This window comes from Pimephales promelas, chromosome 4, assembly GCF_988280905.1.
Source record: "Pimephales promelas chromosome 4, fPimPro1.hap1.1, whole genome shotgun sequence".
Classification (NCBI taxonomy): domain Eukaryota; kingdom Metazoa; phylum Chordata; class Actinopteri; order Cypriniformes; family Leuciscidae; genus Pimephales; species Pimephales promelas.
The window spans coordinates 48,900,699-48,913,287 of record NC_142772.1 but is presented as its reverse complement, the minus strand read 5'-3'; the positions used below and the strand labels follow the sequence as shown (position 1 = coordinate 48,913,287).

Genomic DNA, 12,589 nt, shown 5'->3' with positions numbered 1-12,589 from the left:
TTATGTTGTTCAGTTTTTTATACAACAAAGTATCCTGGGGTAAAGTTTTGTGAAAAAGATGAGAAACGCTGGAACTGATGGGAAAGAGATCTACAGTTTGGCTGAGATTCCTGAATCCTACACACTTTTAAGGTTTACTATATATTTGTGCATTACAAAACCAACCCGATCACACTAAATGCGTCACTATAGCACGCAGTGTGTTTATCGTGCAATTTATACACAAAAATGAGTTTTAATATGCATATGATATGCAGGGGTTGATTAGGGTAGGTTTAGTAGTGGCATTTTTGAGTATAAATTGCACAATAAAACACAATAATTTCATGTTGAGATCATTTAAATAAACCCATTAACTGCACCAAGAAAAGGACATTTGCATTTCTGATCTCCTTATGTCGCTATAACCACACTCAATGCATTTATTGTCAACACATCCCATCATTTTTTTAAATATCGGCCTGTAACAAATGGTTGATATGTCACTTAAGGGCAAAAAAGATGAAAATATGACATGTGATACTGATTTATTTAAAAATAATCAAAATAAAATTGTTTTGTATATTGAATCTTCTTTATATATTGACGTATGCTATTAAATATTTCAGGTTTTCATTTGAACAAAAATTATATTTTCTTGTTTTAACAATAAACAGCAATAAATAACATAAATCCAAAGAGATAACATTTGTTGCACAAAAAAAGAAGCAAAATATAGTAATATAATGGCATTCGAGGCTTTTATGTTTCAAGAAACACGCCGTCAAGTGTCTTTACCCATCATAATTTATAATCAAAATCTTGACAAAACACATCGAGTCTCAAGGTTCCATATTTTGTAACATAAATGTATTAATTTGAATGCATACAATTAAATTCAATGGACTGCATGTCACCCGGTGGCTGTGTTTGGTATTACGCCTAAACAAAATCTCATGGGAACTTTAATTTTTTGTGACATCGACTTCAAATTTGGAACATGACTTAGAGATATGGCTAAAAATATTATAAAAACATACTAAAGTTTTTTTCGTGGCACCAAGTAACAATTTCCTACAGTGTAATACGTCAGAAAAATATGCTTACATTGCAAAATATCACCAAAAAGGAGTGATTTATTTGATTCTGACAAGTGCTCTGATTGATCTAATGGATTATTTTGGCATAACGTACATCAACAAAGTTATTCTCTCTCAATAAAATATAGCGACTCAAAAAAACACATCTCAAACTCTTCTGTTTTGGAGACCAAGGCAAGAAAAAAAGGACGAGTCATTAGTTGTGGCCACTGTGTTTTATTGTCATTATCAGGCGTTTTATCAGCGTTCTGGGCGTGATGATTGAAGGACAGGCCAACATGAGATAAAACCCTTCCTCTTCAGGGTCAGGCGCTGAACTTTAACCTCACTGTGATCAACACTGGCCCTTACTTACAGTAATAGTTCCTTATTTGTACATCTTCAGTTTTTATAAGAGTTAAAAGCTGACATTCATGCAAATTCATAATTAATCCATGCTAAAAACATACAAACCAAATAGCGTTAACATTGGCCAGAGTTCATGTGGATTTATACATTATAACAGAATCCCTTCAGATTAACACTCGATTGTGTGTTTTCACCCTTAAAGTGTGTGTGAATCTCACGGAAACATGTCCAAGGTCACAGTTCACCCTAAAAACTAAAGAAAATTATTTAATAACAATTTTTCGTTAAGTGATTAAATCTGCCATGTTAAATACAACCAATATTAAATACTTTAGTTTAAAATATACCAATACATTATTTTGTAATTATATTAAAAATTAAAGAAAAAATTAATGATTTTTTTTTTTTTGAAAACATAAAATATGCACAACACATACTACCATGATTAATAAATCCTCTTTTATTGGATTATAATAATTAGAATTGAGGGAAAACATTCTTTCCATGAAAAAATGTCACAAATAAATGTCCTTAATTTTCATGCAAATGTGAACTGGACAGGTTTCATGAGAATTTCATTTATTTAATATTTATTTCATATTTGCTGAATAGTTAAATTAAGATTATATTTACCCAAATATAAAAGAGTTCAACCGAAAAGATCAAGTTTTGGATTTTTTTTTTTTTTTTTTGAGACGTTTTTTTTTTTTTGAGAAAGGAATTTATCCATAATCCATAAATCATCATGTTTAGTATATAAGTATTATTTCAGTGTCCTCGACGCCAGTGTCATCCCTTCAGTGTAAAGACCAACATTGATCGGGTTCCTGTTGTGGAGTGTGTCTGCAATCATTTCATCTCTCTTAGGAAAATCATGCGCTTGATTTCATTTCATAAAAGCTGGAGCCTCGAGGAACGCACGGTATAGTCCACGGTAAATACGGTATCAGAACCACATCTACACACAATTCAAGTTTGACTACAGTAATTAACATCACCCGCACCGATCGCCACACACTCTCAAACAGATATGCAATATGACCTACAAATAAAATAAAAAAGAGCAAAATGATGTGCAATTCATAGCATACTCATCTCTGTATGAGCGTTCACAGATGACAGTGTCCAACAGAAACACTTCTCATCTTTTGTTCCAGTTTCCGCATTGAAAGGCCGAGTTCCCCTTGTGTTTGAGACCGCGGCAGCAGAGCGTGTGTGTCTGTACATTTACCCAGAGGTCCTCCGGACGCTCTCGCATGCTACCCGATGATCTGCAAACCCAAATTCCCTTCATCCAGTTCTTTAAAACGAGGTGTAGTGCACGTTCTGTCCAGCAGGGGGCGCCGCTCCCCCTCCTACGACACTTGCTCCACCGGCCGCATCTGCACGTCACCGATCTGAGGAGAAAAGGCGCGCTTTTAACAACAAAGGCCGTTTCACAGAGATAAACATACGAGTTAAAGGGTTAGTTCACACAAAAAATGAGAATTTATGATTTACATTAGAATAGCATCACTTTTGTACTGTATTTTTGATCAATAAACACAGGTAGTGTGCGTGTATATTTATCGAGGACTCACTTGAACATGAGCGGGCGCGCTCAGGACGAACGTAACGGCATTCGCGATGTCTTCTGCTTTCAGACACTGAAGACGGAAAACATAAGTGATGCAGTGACACTATGGCAAGCCGTTTCAGCTTTTATTCATTTCCAGGATATGAATTATTGATATCAACAATTTAATTGCTGATATCTGTAATAGAGTGCCGATGTTACAACGTCACTCTGTAGGCCAAAACGCGGAAGTGAGTTAGCAGCATTTTAGCACTCCCGGCTCCCTCGCTCTAAAGCCTATGGGATTTTTGAATGGGTTTGTGCTAAATCGCCTGAAATAAGGTCTGTGGTGAACAAATCCTCTAAATATTTTCAAGTTTTGATCTATGACATAACACACAGTTATAACCTGCTTGTGGTTTTTTTAAACTTTATTGTGTCCGATTGTGTTTTTTAAAATCTTTATATAGGCTTCAAAATGTATACATTTTGGATTAACTTGTAAAGATTATCTTGCTAGACAAAACGTGTGTAAGGGTCGCAACTCTTTGTTGAACACAGATCTTATTTTTTGCGATTTTCCAAAAGTCTATGGGGAAAATGCATTGCTTTTCGACCGAGGGAGCCCCATGCGCCGCTAGCTTCCGAGTTGTCCTACAAAGTGACGTCATCGCTTCGGCACTTTATTGTATTTTCACTAGTGAAATTTCACCATAGGCTGCCATTCAAAATGAATTGTTGAGATCAAGAAGTAGAAATATAATTTTTGATATCAATAATTGCATTGTTACTAGTAAAAATGTGAATTCCTGATATCAATAATTAAATTGTCTCTAGTTTAAATGTCTATTCTTGATATCAACAATTCAATTGTTACTAGTAAAAATTATAATGTTCGATATCTGAAAATGTATTTCTGATATCAATATTATTTCAGATATCTAAAATGGCTTTCTTACTAGTAACAGTCACATTCATGATATCAGAAATTAAAATTGTCACTAGTAAAAATTGTCACTAGTAAAAATCATTGTTACTAGTAGCATTTCAATTGTGGATATCAAGAATAGTCATTTCAACTAGTAACAATTGAATTCTTGATATCAAAAATAAAGGTTTTTACTAGTAATAATTGTATTTCTGATAGAATTTCAACTAGTAAGAAATCAATTCTTGATATCAACAATTGGTTTTGAATGGCAGCCTATGGTGAATTTAATTGTTGATCTCAATAACTTAATTGTTGATATCAAGAATTCATATCCTGGAAATGAATAAAAGCTGGACACGCATGAAGACACACACACACACACACACACACACACACACACTCCGTCATGCACGCACACATTCATAAACAATCTCACACACACACACACACATGCTGTCTCTTTACCTTTATACTCTCATACACACCCGCAGCTCGCTCTGGGTCGCTGTTGTGATGCCGGAAGGCAAACTCAGTTTCCACTATTCCAGGAGATATACTCTGGGGAAACGGACAACGACGGGTTTAGAAATATTACTGTGATTTCATCTTTTAAAAACATTTCATCTTTGACGTAATTTTCCTTTTTTTTATTATTTAATTAATTATTTGCTCCTTTGTATGGGAGTCCATGATCGGAATTACTGTATGCATACCAGCATGTGTGTGTGTGTGTGTGAGTTTGTATGAGTGTGTTTACAGTTTTTTCCCAATTGCTAACACACAATTTTGCAAACTAGTCTGGTTTTATCAAAATACTTAACACAATTCACAAAACCACAAAATAGCTCATATATCCTGCAACCGAAACGACACACAGCATTATCAAAATCAAACTTTTGCATGAACTGGCACACACAGATTTGTGCCTAAACAACGACACACTGTTGGGCATAATAAAAAAAAAGCACTCCTATCTTTAGTATGCTTTGCCATAATACTAAAATATGCATCAGATTGTTCACAATCACAGAAATATTTGCAGACACACACATGCTGTTGAAACTTGTATTTTTTCACTACAGTAAACAAGTAATATTTACATGGGACTGAAAACTAAAAATTCTAACAAAAAACAGTAAACTGAAAAAGAAACTTCCAGAAAATATATTACAGTAAAAAAAAAATATTGGTAACACTTTACAATAAGGTTCATTAGTTAATATTAGTTAACTACATTAGTTAACATGTACAATATGTGAACAATAATGTTTTAATTTAATCATGTTTTGATTTGTTGTTCTTGTTGAATGTATTTTATGAGCTTCTATGTATGTATAAGTATTGTTGATAGTTTGAATGTATTTTATCGGTTATTACATCTGCCCAGTGACTACAGTTGAAAATTAGCCAAGATGGCTAAACTGGCACATTTACGCAAGCGTTTATTAATGTGCATGGTCCCTGTAACTTTAAACTGATTAAATAAATAAAAATACTTCTTCAGCATTTATTAATCTTAGTTAATATTAATTCCAACATTTACTAATACATTTACAAAGGTTGTATTAGTTAACATTAGTTAATGGACTGCGAACTAACATGAACGCACAATGAACAGCTGTATTTATATTAACTAACATTAATAAACATTTTAACTAATGCATTGCTCATCGTTAGTTCATGTTAGTTAATGCATTTACTAATGTTAACTAATGAACCTTATTGTAAAATGTTACCAAAATATTTTTTATAGTTTTATAGTTTTTATAGTGCTTACATCCTGATTGAAGTGTTAACAATTAACCCTTGAGGTGTTTGGCCAGATGGCACATGTAATAGGGTGACCACCAATCCCGCTTTGCGTTGTACTGCACAGCATTTTCACCGCTTGTCCCGCACGTCGCATATTGAGGAAATGTCCCGCATTTAGTTTTTAATTATCATATTAAGAAAACGTGCATGCGTTCTTTTGCCTTTTTAAGAAAGCATTTCGTCATAAGTAGCCTACAAATACAACAGCTGTGTTTTATATACTATCCAATGGTTGAAAAGAAAGGAGTAAACACGGTTACTCGTAGGTTGTGACAGCTGTCAATCAAAATGTGGACCGGTGATTCGTTCCATATGTCGGAAAACAAATGGATAATTCGGTAAATTAAAATTTTAATTTAACGGAATATTATTGTTGTTGTTTAACCTGTTGTGGTTGTTTTAATTCAAATTCTTTCTAAAAATATGAAAGTTTTTGCTTTTGGTTTTTAATATATTCTTAATATATAGGACTGTCTATCTAATTTCATGTTGTTTTATATTTTATTTGTTCATTGCTTATTTTGTTGGATTTTTGTTGGAGTTGGTCAGAACTGTTTCTAAAATATTTATATTATACATGATTCCTGCTGCCTTTGGGCTCAGTGATGTTGAATTTAAATGAAATGTAAAGTAAAGATGTTTTTTCTGGAAGGGACTAAAGAACAAATCATTTTTATCAGCTAAAAGGCAGAATATAAATGTTTTGATCAAGTTAGATAGACATTATATAACAGTTTCAGGGTATGTTTTAGTGTTACATGTCCCATTGTCCCACACAAACTTATAATTGTCCCACATTTGGTTTGTTTGATGGTGGACACCCTACACACTCATGTAGTGTCATTTTGAATGGTAGTGTTTAGAAATGGCAAACATGTGACTTTATGTCAGATTGTTGTGTCTTATGCAGAGAACTGTGTTCAGTGCATTTAAAAAGTGCCATTTTGAAATGCAAAATGTGTGTAAAGCAGAAAATGTGTTTCGACTTTTGGAAACTTGAGAAGAAGTTTTGCTCTCTGTGTGTCCGTTTAAAGAATTGTGCTGTGCATGTCATTTTACTGTGTTAGCAATTGGAAAAAATGAGTGTGTGTATGAGTGTGTTTGTATAAATGTGTATGTGATTGTTAATTGAGTGAACATTTTCATAATGTTCTCAGTAAAGCTGCTTTGTACGGAGGCGTATTGCATTCACTTGAAGAAAAAAAATCTACTCTGTTTTTCTGAATTAACAAGTTAATTTTTCATGAGAAAAAAAATGCTCTGTTTTTCTGAATTAATGAGTTAATTTAACAGAGCAAAAAAAAAAAATTCCATTAAAAATTAACTCATTAATTCAGAAAAACAGAGCAAAAATTTTTTTCTCATGAAAAATTAACTCGTTAATTCAGAAAAACAGAGCAAAAAAATTTTTTTTCTCATGAAAAATTAACTCATTAATTCAGAAAAACAGAGCAAAAAAAAATTTTCTCATGAAAAATTAACTCGTTAATTCAGAAAAACAGAGCAAATTTTTTTTTTCTCATGAAAAATTAACTCGTTAATTCAGAAAAACAGAGCAATTTTTTTTTCTCATGAAAAATTAACTCGTTAATTCAGAAAAACAGAGTAGATTTTTTTTCTTCAAGTGAATGCAATACGCCTCCGTAGCTTTGAAACGGTGTGTGTTGTAGAAATAAAGCTGAGTGTGTGGAGCGGTGTGAGTCAGACTGACGACATATTGGCCAATCCTCACTTTCCGAGAGCCTTTAAAGGCTTGTTTGAGGGTCAAGACCTGGTTTGCGTGTGTGGAATGCGTGAGTGTGTGTGTGTGTGTGTGTGTGTGCTCACCGTGGCTCGTATGTGTGTTTTGGCCTCCCGTAGCTCCTGTCTCAATCCTTCTGTCATGGCGGTCACAGCATATTTGGTGGCGCAGTAAAAGTGTTCGTCAGCGCTGGGCACCATCCTGTGACCCCCCATACTGCAGACAAGATCAACAACAGCCTCAGGTGTGTGTGTGTGTGTCTTTTCATTGTGTGTTATCTCAGTAAAGCTGCTCTGAAACCATCCGTATTGTAAAAAGCGCTGTATAAATAAATGTGACTTGTGTGTGTGTGCTGTTAAAGGGCTCAAAGCAAGTGAAGCTAAAGCGTCTCGATCGCCCCCTGGTGGCCGCTTGCAGTGCATGTCATAAACCCCGCCCCCTCTCCATGGAATCTGATGGGACATGAGCCCCAAATTCAAACTTCAAATAATTTAGTTATATGTAGTTCTATAGGCGTATACCGTCATGATTGACAGCTGTGCTTGCGAATGAGGATTGTGGGCGGGACCTTGATGCCATGATCACTATTTTAGCGAAGTGGAGATAGTCTGAGGCTCAGTGAAGCAGGAGTACCTGTTGATGTTGATGATGTGTCCGTCGTCCACGTTTCTCTCCTTCATGGACTGGTAGGCCTCACGCGTGCAGATGGCCAGAGCGAGGACGTTGACCTGCACATGGATGATAAAGATCCAGATCATGTGACATCCAGGTCATATTTTACCCCAAAAAACAGTAAAGTGTGGCTCTAGCAGCGACGCCAAAGTCAAAATTATACTTCTTTTTTTTTTGTGTGTCCAGAAAGCTTATTTTAAATCTTATATTTTGAAAAATTAACTCGTTAATTCAGAAAAACAGAGTAGATTTTTTTTCTTCAAGTGAATGCAATACGCCTCCGTACATTTCATCTTGATAATATTTTTTCTCTTTTTTTTAATGCAGATTTTTGTTTTACCTTTAAATGACTAGATTTGATAAATAATCAATAAATAATAATTTAAGCACATTTCAACTTAATTTCAAAATAACTCGCATTGACCTTTTTAATTCCGCTCTAAATATCTAACATTGGAGTGTTTCTCGACCTCTGGTGGGAAAATAATAATATAACATGTTATTTCATGATTCTTGCCACTAGATGGCCTCGAGCTGTTCCTCTGGGTCCTAAAGTCAGTTCTCTTCAGTCTGCATTCAGACACACGTGGACATTATAAAATCTTTTTTTTTTTTTTTTTTTTTTTTTTTAGCATTTTTAGTTTGAATTTTGATATGTGTCCTGAAGCATTCCTCACATTTCTAAGTGGTCAAATTGCAAATTAATTTCAACCAAAAAACCCCTCAAATCCATTTTTTTTTTGTAAATTCGTGGTTCAAGTGCGACAAAAGATGAGCCCCTTTGACGAACCCTCAATTTTTTTTGTTTTATGTTCAACATTTCAGATCAAAATGACCCGAGGGAAGGATGAGGTTAAAACCAGTTGAAGAGGCGAGCAGAAATGATGAATAAAAGTGTGTGAGTGTGTGTACTACAGTCTTGAGTGTCACATGATCCTTCAGAAATCATTCTAATATGATGATTTGCTGCTCAAGAAACATTAAAAACAATTGTGCTGCTTCATATTATGTCACTTCTGATCCATTTAATGTACATATTTTTTGTGAAACACACACTTTCCGACTATAGTAATAGCGCAAGTCTCTCCTGAGGCTTCTCTCAGACATGGGGAGTGCTGATACTCACATCGATCATGTTCCTCCACCCTTCAGTGCTTCCGCTGAGCAGTGGTTCGTTGTGAGCCAGACCAGCGTTGTTAATACACACGTCCACTCCCTGATGCAACGTCTTAATGGCGGAAAACATGGAGAGGATCTCGTCCTCGTTGCACAGATCACACTTATACGGGATCAGGGTGCCGCTGTATCCGGCGCTCTGACACTCGGCTGCCAACTTCTGCAACACAAGACGCCAGCACAGCTTCACACACTCGTCTGAGAACGTTTAAAACATCGTTAACATGTGTAACGCTGAGGGATTTGTGCTCAAACGCAAGTACACAACTTCCTTACTTGAGTGAAAGTGCAGAAACTACTGGTCAGATGTTACTCCGTTACAAGTAAAAGTTGTAAAGGTTGAGTAGAAGTACACAAGAACTCGTTTGCGTATCAAAAGTAAAAAAGTAAGTGTCAATGCATTTCTCTGAATCTATGAATCTACATTTCCAGTAGTGAGATTGAATACGTGCCCTGTTTAACCCTTGTGCATCAATTTAAAAAAGTTACACATATAGGTAAAAAGAGGACAAAAATGTCCATGTCAAAAAACTGTCATAAAAAAAACGTGACGCTTTGGAGCACAGACTTAAGTTTGGTATCATTTTAAAGAAGACCCTTTGCAGATTATTGCTGAAGTAAAAAAATAATAATAAGTAAATCCAAAACAAAGTTATATAGGTATAAGTTTATGAAAATTATTTATAAAAAATATTTTATATAAAAAATATATATATTTTTAAATCAGGTTGAACTCAAAACTGCAATAAAATCAAAGCCATAAATCTAAATAGGTTGTGTTCCAAATTTGAGGATGATATCTCAAAAAATGAGCTTTGGGTAACAGTTTGTTTGGGCGTAGTGACATATTTTCCCCATTGGGTGCCAGCAAAACCCCACTGGAGCTCACAGTGATTGCAGTTTTTCTCTCTCAGTATTACAAACACACACACACATATTTTTTTATAACACACTCTGACATCCATACCAACACATCCACACAAATATTGTTGCATAATTTATCCAGTTGGCTCTATAATATGCCGAAGCAGAAAACAGGAATAAAGCGATATTTGTTTTATTGGCCAAACTTTAAAAAAATGGCACCATCTGATAAAAAATAGTAAAAAATAAAATTTTGAAGCCTTGCCATCAGAATGAAAGCCTCTTAACAAAGATTGCATAATTTTATAGTTAACTGAACCGGGGATTAAAAAATGGCGGTTTCAATGGGGACATTTTTGTCCAAAAGGTGCTGAGAGGGAGTATTTTTTGTACCTAATGCAAAAAATATTTTTTTTTGAAAATGACGGTGAAATAGTAAAATTACAATAAAAATACACACCTGTGCCAAGTTTTTTGCAGTTAGCTTTAACACAGGCAAAGTGATCAAAAAAACAAAACTGAAAAGGACAAAAATGTCCACAAGGATGCACAAGGGTTAAAGTTGATTGATTGGCTTTTAGTGTGAATATGTTAGCTTTACTGTTATCTAGAAGCTAGTGTGATCCAAAACAATGACAAAATTCGCATTTAGAAAACCAAACCCAACACGAAATGGTTCTATTTAGAACCAGAAATGGTTCCATCCCCCGCTTCATATATGGAACTCCAAAATGGTTCTATACATAGTTCCCACATGACGTCACAACATACGGGCATTTGCCGACCCGGCGCCATTGCTTAGGGCAAAACATAAGAAGAAGCAATACGAGTTGAACGAAGTGAAATGAGTTTCGTGCTATAAAGTGAAAATGGTCATCTCCTGCTGAGTCAATGGATGATAAAATCGTGCCGGAGGTTCAGTTAAATCGGGATTTTACACTATACCCGTCATTAGACTCCATATGGATGTGAGAAGACTAAGCTTTTGTCCGAACAACGACGGAGATTATGGCTGGCGAGCATAAACAGGAAAGAAACTCACTCAAAACACGCAAGAATTTGTTTGACAAAAGCACAATGTTGTGTTTTATTGCGAGTGTAAATAAATATAAGTTAACACGTTGCAGTTTGAATAATGTCCTGTATGAACAAAATGACGAGGTATTAAAAACATACAAAACAACATTGTTTCCACTGTTTGATCTCACATTCCAGCATTGCAATCTCAGATTATGTCCCTAAAGATCCCGCGTATAATGTAGTTCCTCATTTATTACATTAATTAAATTGCACGCGAGTTATTTATTTTAATATTCATGCACCGAACCATGACGCCCGCAAGTACATGCATATTACAGAAATCACCGGTGACTGGGGAACATAGGAATTAGTTGTGCAGGCTATGGCTTTTTAATAGACAGATTAGCATCATGCTACTTTGCTATGATGACTTAAGTTACTTTTCTTATTGATTGCACTTGAGCAAACGTCACCAAACCAACCCCACGTCAATCTGATCGTACACCTCCAGTGATTTCCAGGCTTGGAATTGCTCACATGTGTAAAAACTCCTCACCAATACCAGATAATTGTACACATGAAAATACTGTATCTGAGGCAAAGTTGCATAATCGGTGCTCAGTGCTTCTTTTGTTGCATAAGGATACACACCATTTATGAATGAAATTTTCGCATTGTACCTCTCTATGTCTTGTTTTAATAGTCTCTTTATAATCTATTACACTTTGTCTTTTCATGATTTGCATAACAATATAAACAGACATAAATATTTGTTTGTAAAACGACATTCTCTGATAAAACGTTGTAAACGCCTATGGTAAACACAGCGGTTTTGCCCTCAAAGATGGCGTCTCCGGGGAGGTCACGTGACAATTTTTTTGCCTGTGGGAACTATGTATATAGAACCATTTTTTTTTTGGTAAAAGGTTCTATTGGCCAAGTACGGAACCACAGGGTTCTATAGAGAATCTAGAGGAACCCTTTTTTTAAGAGTGTATAGAACCTTTTAGGGGTTCCAAATACGTAGCGCTGATATAACCTTTTAAGGTTCTTTATAGAAGCTTTTCTTCTAAGAGTGAACGCTAGGGGTGTGTAACAATATATCGCAATACAAAAAAGCAACAATACGTATCGTGGATAGTGACAATATGTCTCGTGGATAGTGTGAGAAAAAAATTCAAGTTTTCAGAGTTTTAGTGTCATTACTACATTAAACTACTATATAAAACGTTGAATATAATGTATGATAATGCAATGGGGGAATATTTGTGAAATGGGTCTTGATAATGCCAAATATCTTATGTTACCTGTAAAAAGTGGCCAACATTATTTTAAATATATCAGATTTTTAGGTTCAGAATCATGAATATTGTTATTCTGGTGTCACCATT

The 12,589-nt window shown here is 35.0% G+C and overlaps 1 protein-coding gene across 2 annotated transcripts in view; it reads right to left on the bottom strand.

The window, feature by feature from the left end:
- Positions 1-1,279: 1,279 nt before the first annotated feature.
- Positions 1,280-12,589, bottom strand: part of dhrs11a (dehydrogenase/reductase 11a) — a 30,225-nt gene continuing 18,915 nt past the window's right edge. Inside the window, exons 2-7 of one of the 2 annotated variants that reach the window (XM_039661508.2) lie at positions 9,265-9,474; positions 8,100-8,194; positions 7,553-7,682; positions 4,399-4,471; positions 3,008-3,073; positions 1,280-2,824 (exon numbers count right to left, since the gene is read on the bottom strand). In XM_039661508.2, coding sequence (XP_039517442.1) covers positions 2,817-2,824; positions 3,008-3,073; positions 4,399-4,471; positions 7,553-7,682; positions 8,100-8,194; positions 9,265-9,474 — 582 coding nt within the window. In that variant the 3' untranslated portion in view covers positions 1,280-2,816. Of the gene's footprint in view, positions 2,825-3,007; positions 3,074-4,378; positions 4,472-7,552; positions 7,683-8,099; positions 8,195-9,264; positions 9,475-12,589 lie in introns of both variants that reach the window. The other variant, XM_039661507.2, reaches the window with a different exon arrangement.